Source organism: Pocillopora verrucosa, chromosome 4 (assembly GCF_036669915.1).
Source record: "Pocillopora verrucosa isolate sample1 chromosome 4, ASM3666991v2, whole genome shotgun sequence".
In the NCBI taxonomy this organism is placed as follows: domain Eukaryota; kingdom Metazoa; phylum Cnidaria; class Anthozoa; order Scleractinia; family Pocilloporidae; genus Pocillopora; species Pocillopora verrucosa.
Window position 1 is genome coordinate 11,771,188 of NC_089315.1, and position 24,809 is coordinate 11,795,996.

Here is a 24,809-nt window from a genome sequence, read left to right on the forward strand (position 1 = left end):
CATATATATTCCCCCTCCCTATCAAGACGAGGTTTTCGTGATGTTGGACAGAGACCAAGATTGTTTTGGAATATTCAGCTATGAAGAAAATGAAATAGACCTGGGGCACTTTTTTACAGAATCTATCACTAGTTCGCGCAGCTTTTCCTTGTAATCATCTACTTTGTTCTGATGAGGGAATTCATGAGTAGCTATGATCTGATGAATATAATCACTCTCCAATCCCTTCTTGAAGATATGTTCGGCTATGATTTTCCTCACAAAGGTCTTTCCTGATCCTGTCCAGCCGTTGAAGGAAAGGGCTAACGCTTTATCAGGCGACTCATTGTTCAAATGTCCGACAAGAGCCTTTAAAACGGTCTCAGCGATCAAGTGTTGACCAAGAACACGCCTTCGAAGGGCTGACTGTAAACCCGTCATGTTGAGTTTAATCCACTTGTTCTTACAGCATTCAGCACAGCATTCAGTGAAATGACAATAAATTTTTGGCGCAAAATAATAGCCACTTACAAGAAAAACACCTCCAACAATACCTTCAAAAAGTACTGCACTTATCATTGGTGCACACAAAATTGTCATCAGCAGCACAAACCTCCCCTTGTTCTCCATATTTTTGCAGTATTGACGAGCGCTTTAGTCCGCTTGAAGGTTTTCTGAAAAAAACTTCTGTATTATTTAGAACAGCAATTTTCCCAATCAATTGACCAATGACCTTCCTTGCTAGAGTAATTTAATATAAACAAGTTGCTAGCGGGGGCCTTTTTTCCGGGAAACGCGCGCTTTGTTTGCTGGCAGATTTTCTAGAAAACTTTCGTGTTATTTAGTACAGTTATTTTCATTGGTTAGTCTCAATCAATTGATTAATGACCTTTCTTGTAAAAGTAAATTATTTATAAAAGTCGCTACTAGGGGCCCTTTTTCCGGGAACTGCGCGCTTTGTTTGCCTGCAGGTTTTCTAAAAAACTTCCGTGTTATTTAGTACAGCAATTTTCATTGGTTAATCTCAATCAATTGATTAATGACCTTTCTTGTTAGAGTAAATAATTTATAAAAGTCGCTACCAGGGGCCCTTTTTCCGGAAAAAAGCGCGTTTTGTTTGCCTGTAGGTTTTCTAGAAAACTTCCGTGTTATTTAGTACAGCAATTTTCATTGGTTAGTCTCAATCAATTTATTAATAGCTTTCCTTGTCAGAGTAACTAATTTTTACAAGTCGCTAGCAGGAGACCTTTTTCTAGGAACCGCGCGCTTCGTTAACACACAAACAACTCTCAGAACCTGAGAGTTTGAGATCATCACTCACTAAATATTCTTGCTAAGACGATTTCTTCCGAAGAGGTTGGAGATAATCATGAGGGAAAAGGGGAAATTTTTGAAAGCTCATTTTCATTGGTTAGTCTCAAGCAATTGATTAATGACCTTTCTTGTTAGAGTAAATAATTTATAAAAGTCGCTACCAGGGGCCCTTTTTCCGGGAAAAGCGCGTTTTGTTTGCCTGTAGGTTTTCTAGAAAACTTCCGTGTTATTTAGTACAGCAATTTTCATTGGTTAGTCTCAATCAATTTATTAATAACTTTCCTCGTCAGAGTAACTAATTTTTACAAGTCGCTAACAGGAGACCTTTTTCTAGGAACCGCGCGCTTTGTTAACACACAAACAACTCTCAGAACCTGAGAGTTTGAGATCATCACTTATTTTTGCTAAGACGATGTCTTCCGAAGAGGTTGGAGATAAACCTGAGGGAAAAGGGGAAATTTTTGAAAGCTCTGCAGCGGAAAGTGTAGCTGAAGGTGTCGAAGGCAAAGGTGCAAACAAACGTCAGGTATCTGAGAAGGACATGGAGGAAGGTAAAGAAACGCAGGAACGTAATACACTCACTGGGGAAATAATTGGCAGAGACAATCATAGAGGGAAAAACACACCTGCACCTGCTCGTGAATCTGTAAAGACAGCACCAGATAAGCGAGAATTAACAAACCTTGACCTTAAAGATAACAAAGGCGATCGGACTCTTGCTGACAAATCTCCGGAAAAAGAGTCGGATGAGCAGCGATCAGATCCTGAGAGGAAGCGACAACCGAAACTTATCCACATCGCGAATCCTGGTACCAAGTCGCAATCAAGTTATTTTCCCCTTGCGGGAATTTTAGCCGCCGCAGTTGCATGTATTGCTGTAGCTATTTACCTTGCTCCTCCTAAGAACGATATGAAGACTGACTTTGACCTGGAGAGAGTCTTTGGAAATGGGCTTGAAGAGTTACAGTTGTCATTCACTAATCAGACCGAACGGTTCTGGAAGAATTTAAGAAGTCGCGGATTGACTCACCTACGGAATAAGAATCCTTCACAACCACTGGTGTTCTTACTGGCTGCACCTCCAGCAGCACACGAATGGGTGGATTGCCTGGCCATTAAACTAGCAGAAATGCTGGATCCAAGTCATAAAAGAAATCTGGTCAGAATTGATGGTGAAAAAGAGAAAGGAAATCCTCCAGAACAAACCAAGAAAAAGATGGACGATTTCTTGAAGAAAAAAATTGATGCTCTCCACAGGGTGGTGCTCATCCATCACCTTGAGCTTCTCCCGCCACCCTCGCCACTTCTGTTTCACTCTTATTGTGATGATCAAAATGCACCATATAAGCACTTGGCCATTATTTTTACTGTACATATGCCAGTAGAGCCTAGCCCATCTCTGCCTCCTAAAGAAGCAGAGGGAAGTGCAGAGAAATATCTTTCAGGTGATGTGTGGGCAAATAAGGCTTCGGTTGATAAGGATGCAGTTGCTACTCTCCTGGTCCGCATTGCTGACACTGTGGTGCTCATGAATGGCGAAACTAGTGGTTCAGCAAGGGACTTTTGTTCTGAATCCATTAACTATTAGCAGTGATTGACAGTATGAGTTTGTGAGTTATCGTTGCTCTGTCAGACATGTAGGATTTATCAGAATGTAGCAAATTTAGAGTTTAGTCAACCAGGGGATGTTGTCTTGATTGAGCACTTAATTATCACTTAATTATATTATTTCCTGTTTTTGACATTCTTAGGCTTATGTTTTTATGCATGATTTTGCACACGATGGTCCAATTTTGATTAGAAGTAATCAATTTTGGAAACCTGTGTTTGATTTTGGAAATGGGTTTCTTATTTTGGACACTAGTGTCCCATTTTAGACAGTTGTGTCTGATTTGAGACACTAGTATCTCTTTATGGACAGATGTGTTGTATTTTAGACCCAAGGGTCTGATTTTGGACACTGGTGTTTGATTTTGGAGACTAGTATCAGATTTTAGACTCCAGTGTCTGATTTTGGACATTAGTGTTGTTAGTGTTACAGTTGTGTACAATTTCAGACACCTGCATCTTATTTTAGACATTGGTGTTTTAAAGTTTTGACACTAGTGTCATGGAGAGAAACAAGGACACTATCATTGCAATAGTTTGTGATCAAACTTGATATTATACACAATGTAATTTTTTCTGGTTTTTAATAGTGAGCTCTTCGCAAATTACAGATTTTCATTTCGTTTCGATTCGTTTCGCAAATTACAGTAAACTCTACAGGCTGCAAGTGGTGGTTTTCGGGGGACGATGTTGGCAGTTACTTTTACGACACTCGCCTTTCATTCGGTGCTTAAAGCTCTCCTGAAATCTTTCATCGTCTAACACAGGCTTTTCGGCGCATGATGTGGAAGAGAGGTTTTGTGAACATTATCATTTATCTCTAAGATTTCCTTGTCATTGGGGCTACGCAAGCGGAATGCACCCATGCCTATGAAGTCTTGCTACAATTGCTGCAGGATTTAGGCTTTACTATCAGTCAGCGTAAACTTGTGCTACCCACCCGCAAATTAACCTTTCTGGGTGTAGAACAGGATACAATCTCGTATAGCATGGCGCTCCCACAGGAGAAACTTCACGAATGCCAGACCATAGTTTCTAGTTTCTTGCATAAAGGGCGACTGGCAGGTAAACTAAATTGGGCGTGCAGAATTGTTTACGGCGAGAGTTGGTTTCTTCGCCGCGTCCTTAGCATCCTGGATTCCCTTCCCTTGGGTGCTAAGCATCGTTTAGCTCCCTCCTTTTACCGTGATATCGCTCGGTGAGTACAATTTTTGCAAGCCTTTAACGGGAACCGATTCCTCCTGCATGACCGACCAACGGTGGATGTTATGACCGATTCGTGCTCTCTCAGCAGGTGACATCGAATCGAACACGAGGTTCTTTCGTTGGCTGTAAGAAAGGAACAGGAGGAACAGGAACTTCTCACTTGACCACCCAGCTTGGTCGTGTCTACATATTGACCACAGAGAAACTTTAGCCGGCTATAATTCTTGCTGCGAATCGATGGGGCCATCTCTGGGCAAACCATCGAGTTATTATTTACTTATCTCGCGGGTCCTCGTAAAACTATCGCCGATTCGGTTTCGTGCCTTCATGAGCGCCCTCATCTGTTATCCTTTTACTCCGTCTTCACCGGGGACGCTTAGGTTGCGCTGCGGCGGCCAATTTGGCTCTGACGGATTACCTGTCGTCTCACGGTCACTCCTCCCTCGGTTGGCATCAGGAAATACTAAGTATCGGTCTCAGCTCTATACAGAATCCACTAAAGCAACTAACAAAACTCATCGCGACACCTACTCGAGGTTTTCCCTCTACATGGGCTACACCCCGGTGCCAGTTCAGCCTGATGACCTTCTGCAGTACGCTGCTTTCTTAGCCCGCAGTCCTAAAGCTGCCTCTGTCCGAAGCTACAAGAACATCGTAGGTATTCCTCACAAGGAGTTTGGCCAGCCCTTTTTGCTGTTCGATAATTGGCCGCTTAAGTCGGAGTTCAAAGGGCTAACAAAAAGCCAGAAACACCCCCATCTCGCCCTCTACGCTCCTATAGCTCCATGATCGAGGGTCCCCAATAGGTTTTTCGGGATCCGGGATTGGGCTTGTTTGAAAGCCGGGATCTTAAATTCCCGGAGAAGATGCGAAGGCTTTACTAGAACAGATCAGTACCAACACCCAGCGAGTCTTTAACAACACTAAGGAGAGACAAAAACAAAAATTCGAGAAGCTTCTCCTTGAACAGAAAGCAGCCAACAAGTCAACCTCGAAACCCAACGTTGACCAAACAAACTGAGTCATTAACCTGTCTTCCAGAACACACCGCTCAGACACAGTGTCCTGTGTCAACACCCTTTGCTTACGACCTATCGGGTCACTCAGCTAGAATTTTGTCTCCTCTCACAAGTAACTCCAACTACACAGTAATTGCTTTTCTGGCAGTTAAATATTATCCTGACCTTTGGAATTATGTGCTGTAGTTCACAAAAGCTAACTTGTATCTCAGATTTGTCTTTTAATTTTTAGTAATGGATTGCATGCATTGATTTTTTTTGTCTTTTTACCATTTGCAACCACTCTCTTTTCCACTACAGGTCAATAACCATTTTTACACCTTTTGCTGTTTATTTACGCAAAATGCACATTCATTTATGTCAACAGTTGAAACTATAAGGCAAATATACATTCATTAGCACTTCCATGAACTTCATTGACACGAACAAACTTTCCATAATGGTATTTGCATGTGTATTAACATTCAATAGCAGTAACAGATGAACAATTGCACCTCTGGACAATCAAACATAACAAATATACATAACAACTTATAGAAAATCAATTGCATGGTATGACAATCAATTGTGTATTAGTGACATACAATAATACAATTTCCATAGAGATGTACAAATGTACAATCAATTGCACCTTCACACAATCGTTTATTCAACTGACAAACGTGTAGTAATAACAATCAACTAGGGAAAAGGAAATTTCAAAATTGCTCAATTAAAGTGTACTGTAATGTAATGTTTTGTAATTTATGTCAGGTCCTTTATGCATTGACTGCCAGACACTGAAGACTTCTAGACTGCAAAACCCTTTGAGGAGAGTTTCATTCTCTGCAAGCCTTTAATAACCCTAACTATATCCAGTTTTTAAGATGAGTGTACTTGTTATTTTGTCTCTACAGTTAGCCAGGATGTTGAATTCAACCAAAGAAATTTATTTGTGCCAGTATAAAATTCAGCCTAAAGAATACAAAAATATTAATATCTGAAAATTAATCTATTGACATACTAGAATGGAATGTAATCCAACAGAGTTCATCAAAGAAAAAAATACTAAAGAAAGTTAAGTAACCACACAGTGAACATTTGATTTATCTTTAGCAAGTGCATGAGGAACAATGTGAACTACTCACTTTCACTGTAATTTTCTGACAGAGCAAAATTTTAAAGTTTTCTTATGTTAGGGGTGATTGTGAAAATAAAGTCCAAAATTTGATATGATGTGACAGATTCTTATTTGAAAATGTCATAAACTGAACAAGTTTCTGACAAGTGAGAGAAATTTGGAAAAATTTTATTCAGATACAAAATACATGTATTTAAACTCACTCTTAATTAAATTATCATCTGTAGTTTAAGATCACCTTTAAGACTCCCTTTCACAATTTTCACAAATTATATGAACTCGTTTGATGGAAACGAACATACAGCACCGTAAACAGCAGCAAAGCAGTAAGAAGAAATGTCTGCTCTACAGTCTGAAGACACAATAGAAATCAGTTCTGACAGCTTTGTGTTAAGTCACTTAAAATTTACTATTTCAAACTTTTTTGTCGACAAAGAATGCGCTGAAAAGTTACGAAACTTGAACACAATTAGAACTGGTTTTATTACTCAGATTTCCTAATGGACTTCAGGCAATTGTTATGCTAATCTCTTGAATTGCTTGAGTCAGGTCTATGTATGACTCGTGTATAAGTCGAGGGTGAATTTTTAGGTTGATTTTTTGGTCATAAAAGGTCGACTTATACACGAGTAAATACAGTACTATCAGAAGAGGGTTCTTCAGACTACCTGTAGTAAGAATTCTACTTACACCATATCAACATCTTTCATACTCAAATAAGGTTACCCATGAAAGTCTACTGATCTCCCTAAGTAATGGTACCTAGCATAGCTAATCTGTAGGGACTTAAGACACAACCATCTCTCGTACAACAGAGTCAAGAATTTTCTATTTGACTGTCATGTCTCACTGAAAGATTAGTAGACCCAAGTAGATCTCTCTTAAGAGAAACATGCTAAGACAGTGCCAGGTTCCTTGAGAAAGAAAGAAAACGTACTAATACAATTCTTGTTCTTAGATTTTTAGTACATTTCTTTCTGATGATTTACAGAAGATAGCAAATTAAAGTGCACAATTTTAGAATACAGGTGAAAAGCTAAGGGAAGAATGTCTACTTTACTAAATCATTGCTTTCAGTAGAAATTTTATTTTTGATAAGAAACATGGTACAGGAGAGCCTGATTTGGGATTTGGAGATGTTTGGCACAATATAATCCCAAAATTAAAAAGAGTTAAATCAATTGGCTGCTACAGTAACTTAAGAGAAGCTCATTTTAAGTATCATCCTTTATCCTTATTGATCTGAAAGAACAAGTGAGATTGAAATGCCTGATTTCCTCAGTTGTTTAAGTTCTAAATGTCTCTTCATTAATTTCTAGTCTCTCATCAACCAAGTATTTTTGTCACTCTCTAGAGCAGTATAAAACTTTCCTTAGAAACTAAATTACCATAAAGATTTGATTCAGCACTCAGGGCACTTGGCTACATTTGGTTCCCTAAGGAAGGGTGCTTTTTCAAAACAGTGTGCTCATTTCCTTCTTCAGAAATAGCAAGATATGTCAAAAAAAGCCTTGATGGTTATTTGAAAAGAATCAATTCAAATGGAAAGTGGAGGTGTTATCCCTGAATCCTTCCTGGCTAGAACAACCAGCCAAGCAAAATTATAAGACAAAATCATTTGTTTGAAGGAACTGTGCACTCAGGTAAACATAATAGTTGAGAAACTAAGAGGAACACCACTGTTTTTGTTATAAGGCTCTACAAGAGCAATTAATCCTTTAACTCCTATGGGTGACCGAGACAGAATTTCTCCTTACAATATCAATACAACATCAACCAGATAAGTGATGAAAACAAAGAAAAATATCAATTTGGGGATAATTAGTTGATCCAATACTAAATTCTCTGAACTAACAATATAAGAATTGTACGGTTGACAGTAAGGAGAATTAGAAATTTGATGTGGGAGTTAAAGGGTTAAAGAAAGAGGACCCATACATGATAGATCTAAGTGTAAATGTACTCTGCAGTGCATCACTGAAACTGAAGAGGAGGGCTAATTGGTATAGAGGCACCTATCGGAATGAGAGTGCTTATTGAATTGGCACATTTATTTACAAAAAAAAATTAGATGGAGGTGCCTATCATAGAGGGGGTGTTTATTAGAACAAGGGCAAATTATTACACTTGTTCTTCATTCTCTTGTTCTCTCTCAGATACCTGTTCTCTCAGATAACTGTCTTCTTTGTATCTAAAACATACTTCCAATTCCTCCATCTCCACTCTCTGCTGAACTTACCCCACCCCACACCTCCCATTTCTAAAACTAAGTTTTAAAGGCTGACTCACACTTACTGAAAATCATTACTGTAAGTCTATGTGACAAGCTTGTGCTATTTCTTCAAAAACCAGTTTCTATTAATTGTCTACACATTATCTCAGCCTGACTTATTGCCTAATATGTTTTTAAAATTCCTCACCCCATCACATAGTCAACTTTGCTTGAAATTTTCTTACAACCAGACTGAGAAAATGCCTTCTGGTCTTCCGGAAAGTATAACAATTCATCTGCTACTCTGTTTAGGATGGATTCTGTGACTGGGTGTCCTTTCTTCTCTAAATCGGCTTTGGCACACATTTTAACGTGAGATCTCTCCATCGGCATAAATGGAATAAAGTAATCTATGAGATTTTTTTCAATTAGAGAGGAATGCCAAAATCCACCCTTGTTATTAAATTCACCGAGATTGATAACTTTGTCCATCTCTTTAATCTTGATGTCTTCTCGTTCCTTTCCGTCTTTCCAGTGTTTTAGAACAGCACTGTTGATAAGATGACCCCCCGTATTGCTAAGGAATATGAAGATACTTTGACGGTAATCGATCTTGCCTACATCAGGAGGGTAGTGATCTAAGTAGGGTTTAAGTACATCTATGAGGCCTATTGGCATTTTGTCCATTTCATCGAAGATAAATAGCGATCTGGAGCACTTTGATACAGAACCTATCACTCGATTGCGCAGCTGTCGCTTGTAAAAGTCCACTTCGGACTGATGAGGGAATTCATGGGTAGCTATGATCTGATGAACATAATCACTCTCCAATCCCTTTTTGAAGATATGTTCGGCAATGATTTTGCTCACAAAGTTCTTTCCTGATCCTGTCCAGCCGTTGAAGGAAAGGGCTAACGCTTTATCAGGCGACTTGTTGTTCAAATGTCCAACAAGAGCCTTTAAAACGGTCTCTGTGATCAAGTGTTGACCAAAAACACGCCTCCGAAGGGCTGACTGTAAACCCGTTATGTTGGGTTTAATCCACTTGTTCTTACAGCATTCAGTGAAATGACAATAAATTTTAGGCGCAAAATAGCCACCTACAAGAAAAGCACCTCCAACAATACCTTCAATGAGAACTGCGCTTGTAGTAGGTACCCACAAAATTATCATCAGTTGTACAAGTCTCCCCTTCTTCCTCATGTTGCTGCACGATCTTTCGTGGGGTTTTGTGGGCAATTTAGTACAGAAGTTTTCAATGGTTATTCTAAACCAATTGGCCAATGACCTACCTTGTTAGAACAAGTAATGTATATGAGTGGTTACCAAGGGCACTTCCTGATACCGCGTGCACTGGTCACGAACACTAGTCACGCAGAAACAGTTTTGTGTTTGAGCACTACTCTGCACGAGATCAGGTTGTTTACACGATGTCTTCCGAAGACGTTGATGATAAATTCTGCGAAGGGGGAGCGGAATCTCAGCTTGATGGAGAAGGGGGAGCCGATGAAACGTTTGTGAAGGAAAATGGAGCTGAAGGTGACGAAGACAAAGGTTCAAACGAACATGAGGTATTTAAGAAGGACAAGGAGGAAGGTAAAGGGGCAGAGAAACGTAATGCACTCACTGAGGGAAAAAGTGGCGGAGACAATCAAAGAGGGAAAAACAAACATGTTCGTGAATCTGTAAATATAGCGCCCGCTAAGCAGGAACTATTTAACCCAGACCTAAAAGAAGGCATAGAAAATCAGACAACAGATGAAGAGAAATCAGGTTCTGAGAGAGATCGACAACTGAAATTTATCCACAGCTCGAATCCCAGTACCAAGTCGCAGTCAAGGTATCTTTCCCTTATGGGAATTTTCCTTGTCACCGCAATGGCATGTATTGTTGTAGCTATCTACCTTGGACCTCCTAACAACGACATGAAGCCTGACTTTGATCTGGAGAAAGTCTTTGGAAATGGGCTTGAAAAGTTACAGTTGTCATTCACTAATCAGACCGAACGGTTCTGGAAGATTTTAAGAAATCGCGGAAAGGCTCATCTACGGAATAAGGATCCCTCACAACCACTGGTGTTCTTACTTGCTGCACCTCCAGCAGCACATGAATACGTGGATTGCCTGGCCATTAAACTAGCAGAAATGCTGGATCCAAGTCATAAAAGAAATCTGGCCAGAATTGATGGTGAAAAAGAGAAAGAAAATCATCCAGAACAAACCAAGAAAAAGATGGACGATTTCTTGAAGAAAAAAATTAATGCTCTCCACAGGGTGGTGCTCATCCATCACCTTGAGCTTCTCCCGCCACCCTCACCACTTTTGTTTCACTCTTATTGTGATGATCAAAATGCACCATATAAGCACTTGGCCATTATTTTTACTGTACATATGCCAGTAGAGCTTAGCCCATCTCTGCTTCCTAAAGAAGCAGAGGGAAGTGCAGAGAAATATCTTTCAGGTGATGTGTGGGCAAATAAGTCTTCGGTTGATAAGGATGCAGTTGCTGCTCTCCTGGTCCGCATTGCTGACACTGTGGTGCTCATGAATGGTGAAACTAGTGGTTCAGCAAGGGACTTTTGTTCTGAATCCATTAACTATTAGCAGTGATTGACAGTATGAGTTTGTGAGTTATCGTTGCTCTGTCAGACATGTAGGATTTATCAGAATGTAGCAAATTTAGAGTTTAGTCAACCAGGTGATGTTGTCTTGATTGAGCACTTAATTATCAGGAGTAGCCAACCAAAAAATGTGAGATTTTCAGGCAGGAGAATTAGTGAAGGGACTATTACTTTTAGGCTGAGGTAAAATATGTAACAATTGATTGCATCCTTTTCATAATAGAAAGTATGGACTTCCCTGGCTACTTTTTGTTTGTTTTCTGTAGAATGTCACTAAACAAAAACTATTGACTGTTCACAGATACAGTGGATGATTTACAATGCATGCAATTCAACAACTCAATTAGCATTTTTATCTGTTGGTCAAAGCTAGACCTTTCATATACATGTAAATGTTAGGCTGTGTGGCAAACTAAAGATAGTCCAAAAGACTTGTCAAATTTGATGAAAATTGTGCCACATTACCAGTAGTCATCCAACTTTTTCCTGTTTTTGACATTCTTAGGCTTATGTTTTTATGCATGATTTTGCACACGATAGTCCAATTTTGATTAGAAGTAATCAATTTTGGAAACCTGTGTTTGATTTTGGAAATGGGTTTCTTATTTTGGACACTAGTGTCCCATTTTAGACAGTTGTGTCTGATTTGAGACACTAGTATCTCTTTATGGACAGATGTGTTGTATTTTAGACCCAAGGGTCTGATTTTGGACACTGGTGTTTGATTTTGGAGACTAGTATCAGATTTTAGACTCCAGTGTCTGATTTTGGACATTAGTGTTGTTAGTGTTACAGTTGTGTACAATTTCAGACACCTGCATCTTATTTTAGACATTGGTGTTTTAAAGTTTTGACACTCATGGAGAGAAACAAGGACACTATCATTGCAATAGTTTGTGATCAAACTTGATATTATACACAATGTAATTTTTTCTGGTTTTTAATAGTGAGCTCTTAGATATTATCATGATTTAAAATCACTATTTTATTCTTTAAAGTTATAGTTTGGTTCAGGAGGCTGTTGGGAGTATTGAATTAAACCTTAATTTATACTTTGCCAATGAATTATTGTACCTTGGAGTTTTCCACTGACACTACAACCATATTTTTTGGAAGATCAGTTGTATAGTCATTTAGCTATTTCCTATTTTTGACATTCTTTGGCTGGTGTCCTTTTGCAAGTCAATAGAAAATATGTTTTACTTTGATTTTACCAGGTTTATTTTTCCTTCATTGTTCGATATTCTTTTTCAAAATTTTTTAATTCTTATCTCCATCAACAATGGATCCCTTGAAGGAAGGGGAACTGGAATTGATCATTATTTGACTGGAATTTGATTTGATAAAGAAAACACTATAAAAATATGTTCTCCACATTTGTTTAATATTATGTTTTGCACTAGTCAAATACCATCCTCAGCATGTGGAAGAACATCTGGTCAAGTATTAATGTCTGAGTACAACTGTGGGATTTGTACCAACAAGCTGTTATCTCGGGAAAAAGAATTTACTTTGATGAAGAAGTATTTTGAACATCTTTGCAAGGTTGGAAATATAATGTTCTTGTCCTGGATGTAGGTTCAAACCTCAGATATTTTGATTTCTTGGTCGAATGCCCTACAGACTTGCAAGCTAAACCTGTCCATGAAATGGGTTCATACTTAAAGTTAAAGAAGATAACATTCTCATTGCATTCTCAAAATGTTTCTTTGTAGACTCATTGAAGAATGAAAAAGACATTTGCAATACAAAAGAAAGTTTAGTAATGACACAGTGAAAATTTGATTTATCTTTAGCCAGTGAGGAACTATGTGAACTGCTTATTTTCACTGTAATTTTCTGACAGAGCAAAATTTTAAAGTTTAGGAGTGATTTTGATCAAATATTGTCTAAGATTAGACATGATGCATCAGATTTGTATTTGAAAATGTAATAAACTGAACAAGTTTCCAACAAGTGAGTAAATTTGAAAACATTTTATTCAAATAGGAAATACAAGTCATGTATTTAAACTCACTCTTAATCAAATTATAACTCAAATTATAACTTTAACTCCTTGATCAAATTTTTCAATTATCCTTACTGTCAACCATATAATTCTTACAGTGTTAGTTCAGAGAATTTAGTATTTGTTCAACTTATTATCCCCAAATTGATATTTTTCTTTATTCTTATCACTTACCTGGTTGATATTGTATTGACATTGTAAGGAGAAACTCTGTCTTGGTCACTCATGGGAGTTAAAGGGTTAAGACTCCCTTTCACACTTTTCACAAATTTTATGAATGTCTAGAAGCACTTTTCTTTAAATAAGTGCTGGCTAATATCTTTTACTGATAAGAGGATGTGTCCTTCATGTTCATTGGAGCACCTTCTAGAAAATATTGGAAAGCAGGGTTTAAAAGGCTTTTTTCCAGTTTTCTTTTGCCCAGCATGTTTTATGGATGTTTCATGGAAAGTCAGCTTTGTTTTATGGAAGTTAGATTAAGGGATGTTGAATTAGGTTCCATTTCCTAGTCGTCAACCCAAAAGGTCCAGTAATTAATTGCTATACAGTACTATGCTCTCACTACTCAAGCTCCCAATGGCAGCTCCCTCCCAAAAAATATTCTTAAATGAAGCTTCCTAAGTTAAAATGTGGATCAACATCAATATTGGTACCAAATGTAAATCTCCCCTTCCCTCCCCTCCCTTGCAAAGTAAAATTGGAGCCAGTTGGCAAACTAGGTCAGATTAACCCTTCAATCATGAAGAATCAAAGAGCTGATGATAACTACAGGCAAGCTCAGTTGTCAAATACAAAATGATTAATGTTTATTTTGTAAATACTCTAGATCAAAGTATTAACTGAGGTGGCATGAAGGTACTTGTACACCTTTTTGATAACCAAAAATTAAAATAAACTTGCTCTCCTAGGTGTTAAATAAAGTACCCTATACATGTATGAGGTATTCACTAGCAAATGAGTCCTTCTGTCACCATGTTGATATAAAAGTGGCAATAAATTTCTCTTCTTCATAGAAAGTCAGCTTTGTTTTGACTGTGTTGTGTCCATATATATCCCCCCTCCCTCTCAAGATGAAGTTTTAATGATATCCAGCTATAAAAGAAATAGACCTGAACTTGGTTATCATTATCAGAGTAGGTTTTCAGGTGTAGGTGTTTGCAAATGTCTTTACTTTTTTGCCATGTTATTTTGCTACCATGTCCCAGCTATATGAGATAACCCTTGCTAGAGAACAAAATAACACACCTTAATTTCCTAAAATAATAATGATATAAATTTATATAAATTTGATGAAATCTATCCTTTAAATTTTAGCTAGTGATCAGTGACACAAGAAATTCTTAAAACAATGCATGTTCAAGAAGTACAAAAAGCACAGATTTATTTTTGACACTTTTAGAATATGGATTTGAAATACTTTTAGAGATGGTTCTTCAGACCACCTGTAGTAAGAATATCAACCATGATATATCAACATCTTTCATACTCAAATGAAGCTACACAAAAAAGTCAACTGATCTTACTAAGTAATGGTACCTAGCATGGGTAATCTGTAGGGACTCAAGACACAACCATATCTTCTGTGACAGAATCAAGAATTTTGCATATGACTGTCATGTCTCAATGAAAGATAAGTAGATCCAAGTAGATCTCTTGAGAAGAAACATGCTAAGACAATGCCAGGTACCTAGAAAAAGAAAGAAAATGCACCAATACAGTTCCCATTCTTAGATTTGCAATACATCTTGTCACTTCTTACTGTTGATTCACAGAGGATGGCAAATTAAAGTGTTCAATTTTAAAATCCATTTGAAAAACTAAGGCAAGAATGTTTCCTTTACTGCCTTTTAATTGTTACTTTCAGTAGAACTTCATTTGGATGAGAAACAACCTCGTACAGGAGAGCCTAATTTGGGATTTGGAGATATTTGGCACAATATGATCTCAAAATTAATAGAAGTTAAATCAATTGGCTGCTACATTAACTTAAGAAAATCAGACATTTCAGGTATTGGCCTTCCCCCTTGTTGATCTGAGAGGGCAAGTAAAGTTGAAATGCCTTATTTCCTCAGTTGCTTAAGTTCTAAATTTCTCTTTATTGATTTTATGTCTCTCATCAACCAAGCATTTTTGCTATTCTCTAAAGCAGTATAAAACTTTCCTTAGAAATTAATTTACAGTAAGAATTTGATTCAGTGCTCAAGGTCATTATTTACTTTTGGTTCCCCAGGGGAGGGTGCTTACTCAAAACAGGGTGTTCATTTCCTTTTTCAGAAATAGTAAAATATGTGAAACAAAGCTTCAATGGCTACTTGAAAAGAATCAGTACCAACTTGAAAGGAAAATGGAGATATCGTCCCTGAATCCTTCTTGGCTTGAGCAAACAGCCAAGCAATCATCACAAAATTCAAAGACAATATCATTTGTTTGATGGAACTGTGCACTCAGATGAACATAATAGTTGAGATACTGAGATGAAGACCACTGTTTTTGAAATGAGGCTCTTCATGAGCAATTAAAGAAAGATGACCCATTGTTAAACTTTGTGTACATGTACTCTGTAGTATTATCACTGAAACAGAACAGGGGTGCTTATTGGTATGGGGTAGTTATTGGAATGAGAGTGCTTATTGAATAGGCATGCTTATTAACAAAAACAAGACAGGGGTGCCTATCAGAGAGGGGGCACTTATTAGAACAAGGGTGGTAAATCAAATTACAGTTGGTTCCCAATCTCTTGTTCTCTGTCAGATACCTATTTCTCTATCACATAGCTATCTTCTTCATATCTAGAACATACTTCCAACTCCTCCATCTCCACCCCTCCCATTTCTAAAACTGAGTTTGAAAGGCTGACTCACACTCACTAGAAAGTCACTGCTGTGGGTCTATGTCACAAGCTTTTGCTATTTGTTCAAAACCAGTTTCTAAGAATTGTCTACACATTACGTCAGTCTGACTTGTTGCCTGCTATGTCCCAAGTGCAAAGTTATCAAAATTCCTCACTCCATAACATAGTCCACTTTGCTTGAAATTTTATCACAATCAGACAGAGAAAAGACCTTCAGGTCTTCTGGACAGTATAACAATTCATCTGCTACTCTGTTTAAGATGGAATCTGTGACTGGGTGTCCTTTCATCTGTAAATCGGCTTTAGCACACTTTTTAACGTGAGATCTCTCCATCGACAAAAATGGAAACAAGTAATATATGAGACTTTTGTCAATAAGAGAGGAATGCCAAAATCTTCCCTTGTTATTAAATTCACGGAGAGTGAGAGGTCTGTCCATCTCTTTGATCTTGATGTCTTCTCGTTTCTTTCCGTCTTTCCAGCGTGGTAGAGCAGCATCGTTGATAAAATGACCCCCCGTATCAGGGTCGTAACGAGGTATATGGGATCAGGGATCAAAGGCCTAAAAAAGGGTGGGATCAGGGATCACAGCCTCGGATCCGGGATCAAAGCCCTCAGGATCGGGATCAGCGTGTTTTCCATGGGCTCAAGGATCAGGCGTCTAGATAACAACAATAATTTACGATGCGCGCCTAAACATGGATTTTCAAAGCTTTTTGAAATTTTATGACCCATTTTATACAGTATTCCTTGGTATTTGGACTTATTGATTGATAGTTCACCGAAGACCAGAATCAAAGAGTACTAGTTGACTCAAACTTGACTGGTTAAGCATTGGGTCGTTAATCTGTTAATAACTTGCCAGGATTTTATTGTCTTACTCGCGCTGCATGACGTTCAATCATGTCATACAATATGCCAGGAATAGGTCATTTGAGCACGTTGGATTGCTTTCGACTGAGCACGGGCACTGAGTATACTTGGAGATTACTGGATCGTTTTTTAAAAAAGTCAACATTTCAGAAAGTTTTTTTCCATGGGGAAGCGAAAGAAGAGAAAAGATAATCACACACGTAGAAGGTAAATTGGAGTAAACGTTGATTTACGGTTTTCTTTCTGGTTCAAATCTGCAATCTTTTGGCAAAATTTAATTTCATAAACTCGACATTCTAGGTCACGTTCCTGGTCGCTCAGCAGAAAAGGCGATCAACGGCATGAGCGAAGCTCAAGGCGACGTTCAACAAGCAGGTAACTTAGAATAATGAGTGTTTGTGTGTTGTTACCAATTATAAGGACTAGAGTATACATAGAATTTCTTCTAAAACGGCGAAAAGACCAGACACAAAAACCATGATGTAACAACTGATAACACATTGAAAACTGATAGCACAAATGGACTATGAGATTTCGTCGTGTTGTGGGATTTAGCGTGGACCCGAGTAGTATTTATTCTAAAGGCAATTTAGATGAAAGAAAAGTTTTCTTTTGATCAAGGAAAATAATAGATGGATTAATTTAAAGGTTTTTTTTTATAAAATTAATGTCATCAGTTTTAGGTTTACTGGTAAATGTTATTACAGTAACTCTTGCCTTGCGGACACCCCGCGGCCAAAATTCAGATCCACATCTAGAGGGTCTAACATAGGTTTGGCGGGATACGGGATGAGGCGTTTTTAGCTGCCGGGATGCGGGATGAAAGGAAATTTTAAGGCGGGATGCGGAATAGCGTGGAAGCGGGAAGTTGCTTATTTTTCTGGCGGGACGCGGGAATTTTTTATTATTTCCGGCGGGAAACGGGATTGAGGATGAGAAATTTATAAAAAGATCTATAAATTTCTGGTCTTTATCTGCAAGTCAATTTGCGGGCCGACATCCCTCTAAAAACGTGCGCCGGGTTTGTAAAACAATAGAGATTTTAAAAGGTTAGTCACGTTTTCTCCCGATATAAACAATCAGCAACACCACACCCTGACCAAGTCTTTTGAGTTCATTGGTGTTCAATTAAAATCTAGTGTACGAAGTACGATTTTGTTATCTACACTGCTCAGACGAGCTAACTCGGTATTAGGGAACGAGTTAATCAAGACTAGAACTGGTACGCACACAGGGTTCAAGAAGCAATTCACATTACAACAAGGCCTTCCAACTCCAAGCCTGCGCATCCCCCCGGGTATTTGTTGGACATTTTTTCACGTCCCCTTCCCCACGGTGGGGCTTTGCCGAAAGTCGGCCCGGGGATGGTATATTGGCCTTGCTGAACTCGTTCCTGGTCCACCGAAAGCGGCCTCTGTGTTTTTGAGGCTGATTATGATAGCAGTAGTGAGGACGACAGTGATGGCGACAAAAGTGAAGACGATGATGACCAACCGACTCGTTTCGAAGCTGGACGCAGTAGATCTGGCAGGAGGGTGACACGATTTGTGCTTTAACAAGCTCAGAACAATTACAGGGCCTTTCCGGAGTCAAACTTTCACACACGTTGTACATTTTCTCGATAGATATTTTTCAATAGATTTTTTTCAGATGTCTATAAAACGGATTAACAAATAGCACAGATACTGCAAATAGATGATAACAAAAACTTGTATCATAAACTGACTAGGTCGCATGCTTATGAAATTTTAAAGTTTATAGCATCACCAAACGGTTTTTCTTTTTCAAACGAATGTCGAGGAAGGTCGCTGCGATAAATACGTTTTATTCTAATTTTGGTTACAGAAAGTTTATTAAAGTTTATGAGGCTAATATCAACGTCAATTTCAAGCAGTCTGCTTTTTCAAGCGGATAGATTCGAAAGTTATCAGATTTTTAGGAAAAATTTGTTTCCTCGTGTTTCCCGTATAAAACATTTAGAATTTGTATAGTATTGCACTAGTTAGTGTGTTTTGAATTAAGTGAAATTCACCTGATAGTTAAATTTGAGAAAAATCAAGATTGTTAACACGTGTCAACGAAGTGACGGATCCTTCAACGATGATTGCCAAAGGTAATATTCTACAATGATAAAAACGAACAAAAGAAGTGGGAACCGAGATAATTCAGGTAGGACTCTAATACTTTGGACCATCATAATATAGTGAAAGAAATGTGAAGTAGCTCATTTTTATTTTAGTCTAATGTCGCATTGGCGAATTGGTAAAAAATGATTACCAGACAAAGTTATGGATAGAAAATACACTGGGATCAACAAAATTTTGTGGGATCAGGGATCAAAATTTTCATCACTTTTGGGATCAGGGATTAAAAATTTGCGTAAAATACGGGATCAGCGACGAAAAAATATACCTCGTTACGACCCTGCCGTATTGCTAAGGAATCGAAGATACTTTGACGGTAATCAATCTTGCCTACATAAGGAGGGTAGTAATTAAGTCCAATCTACCAAGGGTTCAAGCACATCTATAAGGCCTACTGGCATTTTGTCCATTTCGTCGAAGATAAATAGCGATCTGGGGCACTTTGATACAGAACCTATCACTCGATTGCGCAGCTGTCGCTTGTAAAATTATAGTAGAAGTAGTAGTAGTAGATCTTTATTTAAACTCGGTTAAGAATCTTCAGTTATTATTAATAGTATTTTAATTACAATCATTTGTAAAAATTAAAATAACTATAAAAACTGATTTACATGATTGCCGAGTGGGAATCGAATGTTTCAAGTGCGCGGTTGATTTCCTTCTTAAGCTGCCCAATTGATCTAATCGCCCCAACATTCTCAGGAAGAGAATTCCACAGTAAGGCACCGCTAAAGCCAAAGCGGATCATGTGTACTTTAAATGGCCTCGGTCGACATATCGGCTGATACATCGGCCGATATATCGGTCGACTGTCAACCGACTATAGGCCGACTATCGGTCGACAGTCGACCGACTATCGGTCGATAGTCGACCGATATATCGGCCGACAGTCGACCGATAAATGTGTCGACCGATATAGCCTTAAACCAGGATAGACCGATACATGACCGATACTTGACCGATACATAACCGATACTTGAGCGATACATGACCGATACTTGGCCGATACATGACCGATACTTGGGCGATACATGACCGATACTTGGCCGATACTTGACCGATACTTGACCGACACTTGACCGATACTTGACCGACACTTGACCGATACTTCACTGATACTTGGCCGATAATTCATTCCCCCCGGGAGAGGAGGGTTTATTCCACGATAAAAGATATAAAACTCCAATAAGTAATACGATTACCTCATAATTTAGATGTAAATTGTGTGTCTGGAATCCAATTTTAAATTTCTCCTGTGCCGGCCATGGCGCGTGTCGTCGCCGGCAGCGAATTCCAAGTCCTTACAGCGGCGAAGTAACGAAGAGACCTTAGACCATGTTTTGTACAACTTACTTTAGGTATAAAAGCATATTTGTGCCCCTTTAATTATGATTCGTGTTCTTTACTTGAAATAGCTATAGTGGTGGGTGTCTTCTTTTGAAAACATCTGTCTATCGTAATTAACATCTATTGGGTGAGACGACCCTTAAATGTGTTATGTAAACTAATCAAATAAAGCATTTCTTAAGGAAGGGTCTTTGCTATAAATACATGTCATACCTTAGTGCACGGTTCTTTACCCTCTCTAGTTTTTCAAGTATATTCAACCTGGTGACTTTGCCTGTTACTTTTCCGGAGATAGATGTGGTGTGAGAATTAAGGATCTGTGTTCACTTACAACAGATCAAAATTATCAGGTCTACAACGCACGATGTTTATAGCGTTGGAGACTTACTACACCCTTTTCAAAGGTTAGGTTATAGTTGGTTTTATTATCTGTGCTTTGGAAGCTTATTTCATTGGACAATGAATGGCATTTTAGCATTTTCTTCCGCCGCTGCTGTCATTATTTTTTTTAAAAAGTGTCACCGTCTGTCGATAAAGAGCACACAATTCGACTATTCAAAGGGTTAAAAACCTCGAGTTTGAGATATAACGGCAAACGGGACGTCGGTAGAGTGAACTCGCAATACTTCAAGCCGCACTCATAAAGTTTTGATTTCTATTTCATCCCATATCAAGCGCGTGTTTTTAGTAAACGTCAAAACACTTCTAGCCCTGTTTGTTCCCATTAGACCGCGAGTAAGGCAATTTTATTTTCCAATGATGTAGTCTTCAACGCTAGTGTACTAAATGGTGGTGACGGTTGAAAATAGAGATCCGTATTAGGTTCCGTGGCTTCGTAGATCCACTTTATAGGAATACAACTGTTTCGAGATATTTGTCCTACAAAAGTTTAAAAGCGTATGCGACAATACCAAATGGCTTTATGGGTAAAAGTAATTTACCACTGCTTGGCTTTAACGCAATAGAGAGAGCACGCATGTTCATGAATTCTCCCTCCTTCTGGCTAAGACTGTGAGCTTCGATCAAACAAAAGCAAATAACCGTTGCCCATACAACTTGTCGGAATTGTAGCGTACGGTTTTACGCTCTTGTACGACAACCTTTCTTGAAATAGCTGTATACACTTTCTCCTCCGCAGCGGCCTATTTGTGTCACAAGTAGGCTGGGGAGAGAGAAAAGAAAGCGCGCTCACATTTCTTCGGAGCGGGACTGGTGGGAGGCTCTGCGGAATAAAGGGGGGACATAAACGGTTACTCCGCGTTCGAGAGGTTTAAAAACGAATTATAGGTGCACGAACAATTATAGGTGCTGCACGATTTGTGCGTCACAATAAACAAGACGACGAAGATCGCACCGAGAGCCGGGAAAAATAAATGATTTATGCAGCAAAACAATGGCTGTGTGCAAGTGTTTTAAAAAACATTGGTTAATTTCCTTACTGTCCTCCGCAATACAAGATGTATACCGGTAACTGCAGTTTGTCATCCGAAAAAAAATTACATTCCAAAACTCAAATGGGAAATGGTTTTTGATCCCATGCATTTTAACGAAAGCTCAATTGACTTTCTTTCCTTTGATTTATAAAAAGGCAAGATTTTTCGAGTGGTAAAACTGAGTTCTCCAATTTGAGTGGATGGGGAGGGAACTACTCTCGCGCCAAGAGAGTAGCGCGGTAAAATTTTTGTTTCATTTTTTTTTTCTTCCAAAGATGTGCCAGGGTTTTCCCGAAAACGTTCCTCAGTTGGAAAAATGACGCAAAGCCAAAAAAAAAAAAAATGCTTGCGGCTCGAAAATTCCCCTCAGTCCCCTCCCCCATTTAACTTTCTAATTTCCGTCCATTCAAAATAATGATGGTTACGGGAGTACTCCCCTTCCCCCTGTAATTTGGTATTTTTTTTCAATTTTAGACTCAGGAGCATATACAGTAAAAACCCGCCTAGTGGAACCTAATTTTTTCCAAGTACGGCTAAGAAGGTTATTATAAAAGACGTTGCTTAATTGGAAAATTTGGCTACTCAGGTTCTTTAACAGGTTCTCGTTTTCAAATAGACTGCATGCAGTCTCTTTTACCGTGAAATCCGACTGGAACAAACGGGGAAAAAGCGGACGTGATCGACGAGCGATGAGCGATGAGAGATGAGGGGCGAAGCTGCGATCTGCGAACAGCAGGAGCGCCAGTCACAGCGAAAAGAGATCGCAGCTTGGCCGCTCACAGCTTGTCGATCGCGCTCACTTTTTTTCGCGTTCGTGCCAGTCGAATTTCACCGCAAAAGAGAGACTGCTCGCAGTCTAGTTTTTAAAATAGATGAGTTGTTTGTCATTGGGGGGCGTGGCCTATTTTTGGCATTGTATGCATAATATGTTAAAAATCCAAGCATATATTTACCAAGTTAACGAAGCCATCCAAGATAAACAGAACAAAACGCAACATTAATACATGGAACTGTGTTGTTGCTTTGACTGAATTTCTCAAAATAAGAACCTGTTTCAAAGTTGTAGGCTAAAACAGGTTCTCGTGTGAAAGGGGTTTTAATGGAAAATTTTAGTCTAACATTTTCAGTTAATCTATTTTTTTCTTAAAATATAGGTTCTTAAAAAAGGGTTTTTTACTGTACCTGAAATAAATTAAAACATTGCAATGGTCTAGCACACTCGAGTTATTTTACGCGAGGTATTTTGAGCATTTAACGTCATTTTCCCTAATTCTCAACCAGGCTATAATTGGAACGAGATAAAATAATGGCGACCGCAACTTCTCGGGAATAAAAGTAAAAAAAAAAAAAAAGATTTCTGATGGTCGTAATGGATTGAAATTTAGCAAGGTATGTTGGACAGTCATATTTTACACGAAATTATAAAAAATGGATATCAACAATTTGATCGTAGTAGCACTTTAAAAACATTACTTTCCCTCTACACTTCTGGAGGTGGAAGTCTACGAGAAGTTTCCATTAACCCACTTTATTTTTAGCGATTTATTTAAGCTTTGAATATCTATCATCTTGAGGCCTCCTCTATCGTTATCATTGATCATTTGTGTCCTTTTAATTTTTTCCCCTTTGCTTTCCCAGAGAAAGTCATATAGCAGGGTATTGATTTCCTTAAGTGTACCCTGATGCGTTGGAAGAGAGGTTAAAACATGTACAATTTGGGATACTGCCAAAGCTTTTATGATCGTGATTTTACCTAGAGCAGTAAGTCTCCTAGCAGATCAGCTGTTCGGGATGTTTTTTACTCTCTCAATTTTTCTGAAAAAAATACCATCGCCAGAACACACCAAAACGCTTTACAGGCAGTGCAAAATGCGATGGAAAATTTGGAGCTATGCGATGTTTGGAGAATTTTTAATCCGAATGGCAAGAGGTTTATCTGGAGTCAAAGACAGCCAGATATTCATTGCAGACTTGATTTCGTTTTAGTAAGTCAAACTACAGTACTTACCCGCTTATAAGAACCTGAGTTCTCAGTTCTTAATGTACTTGTAGGGTGTACTCATCTGAATTCTAATTCAAAACCAACATGTAAATACTACCGTTTTTCATACATTATTTATACCAAATTTAGAGATTTTTATAGTTCATACATGTTTAAGTTCACTACTTTTGAGAGTCATGTCTTTTTTCTTTGCCTGAAGATCTTTAAGGTTCATTTTCTAAAATAAGAACCTGTTTCAAATTTAGGCTAACAGGTTCTTAAATTCTAGGTTCTTATAAGCGGATAAGTACTGTATTATTGGATAGGTGGGTGCCGCGGAGTTCCCTATTTAAGGATAAAAAAAATTGATATCGTTGTTAAGGCCCAAACCCCCAAAAAGACGCCCTATTCTGGGTAAAATAACAATAATAGAAAAACAAACAAACGGCTGACCTCGCTCTGCAAAAAGAAGTTTTTATAAAATCGCTTTGCTTATGAGTTTAACCGCCTAGTTCAGTTTCAAAAGATCATTTGCTTTTCGTTTAGCTGAGCAATTACACATTGCAATTTTAGCTGACACAATTTAGGTGGATCCCATTACCGACATAAACTGGACAGTTAATATCGGTAACGTTGTACAAGGAATATAACGTTGAGGCCCTGTTAGAGCTATTACAGCTAAGGAATAATAATTATTTAAGGTATCTTGGATAAAGGGCAGCATGACATCAGGGATAAAGCATAAGCCGGGTAGTTTTAGGAATAATGGAAATACGTTAAGGTACAACATTAATTACACAAGAGCGACCAACTCTACAATGTATTTTTCCATTACCAAATCGGAACATATATCGAAAAAACCTCGCACTATTTCTCAGCCTATTTTCTTCTGAGTGATATGGTCAGTAAGTGAACCTATACTTGGCCGATACTTGACCGATACTTGGCCGATACTTGACCGATGCTTGACCGATGCTTGACCGATACTTGACCGATACTTGACCGATACTTGACCGATACTTGACCGATACTTGACCGATACTTGACCGATACTTGACCGATACTTGACCGATACTTGACCGATACTTAACCGA

At 38.4% G+C, this 24,809-nt stretch overlaps 4 protein-coding genes and 1 pseudogene across 4 annotated transcripts; 2 read left to right on the forward strand and 3 right to left on the reverse strand.

Annotated features, from left to right (window-relative positions):
* Positions 1-78: 78 nt before the first annotated feature.
* Positions 79-420, reverse strand: LOC136280289 (torsin-1A-like). The gene has a single exon (XM_066165294.1). The coding sequence runs from the start codon at positions 418-420 to the stop codon at positions 79-81; it is 342 nt and encodes a 113-aa protein (XP_066021391.1).
* A 1,363-nt stretch (positions 421-1,783) lies between these two features.
* LOC136280484 (torsin-1A-interacting protein 2-like) lies at positions 1,784-3,390 on the forward strand. Its single transcript, XM_066165753.1, has one exon. It carries the CDS (start codon positions 1,835-1,837, stop codon positions 2,879-2,881), a length of 1,047 nt encoding a protein of 348 aa, XP_066021850.1. The 5' UTR covers positions 1,784-1,834; the 3' UTR covers positions 2,882-3,390.
* A 3,320-nt stretch (positions 3,391-6,710) lies between these two features.
* On the reverse strand, positions 6,711-9,681 carry LOC131773482 (torsin-1A-like). The gene has a single exon (XM_059089451.2). It carries the CDS (start codon positions 9,659-9,661, stop codon positions 8,663-8,665), a length of 999 nt encoding a protein of 332 aa, XP_058945434.2. The 5' UTR covers positions 9,662-9,681; the 3' UTR covers positions 6,711-8,662.
* Positions 9,682-9,789: 108 nt separating this feature from the next.
* On the forward strand, positions 9,790-12,134 carry LOC131773484 (torsin-1A-interacting protein 2-like). The gene has a single exon (XM_066166019.1). The coding sequence runs from the start codon at positions 9,889-9,891 to the stop codon at positions 11,059-11,061; it is 1,173 nt and encodes a 390-aa protein (XP_066022116.1). The 5' UTR covers positions 9,790-9,888; the 3' UTR covers positions 11,062-12,134.
* Positions 12,135-16,088: 3,954 nt separating this feature from the next.
* LOC136280290 (torsin-1A-like) lies at positions 16,089-19,364 on the reverse strand (annotated as a pseudogene).
* Between the last annotated feature and the right edge of the window lie 5,445 nt (positions 19,365-24,809).

Excerpts from the sequence above, each read along its gene's own strand:
- LOC136280289 (XM_066165294.1), bottom strand. The coding sequence starts at position 420 with ATGACGGGTTTACAGTCAGCCCTTCGAAGGCGTGTTCTTGGTCAACAC.
- LOC136280484 (XM_066165753.1), top strand. The coding sequence starts at position 1,835 with ATGGAGGAAGGTAAAGAAACGCAGGAACGTAATACACTCACTGGGGAA.
- LOC131773482 (XM_059089451.2), bottom strand. The coding sequence starts at position 9,661 with ATGAGGAAGAAGGGGAGACTTGTACAACTGATGATAATTTTGTGGGTA.
- LOC131773484 (XM_066166019.1), top strand. The coding sequence starts at position 9,889 with ATGTCTTCCGAAGACGTTGATGATAAATTCTGCGAAGGGGGAGCGGAA.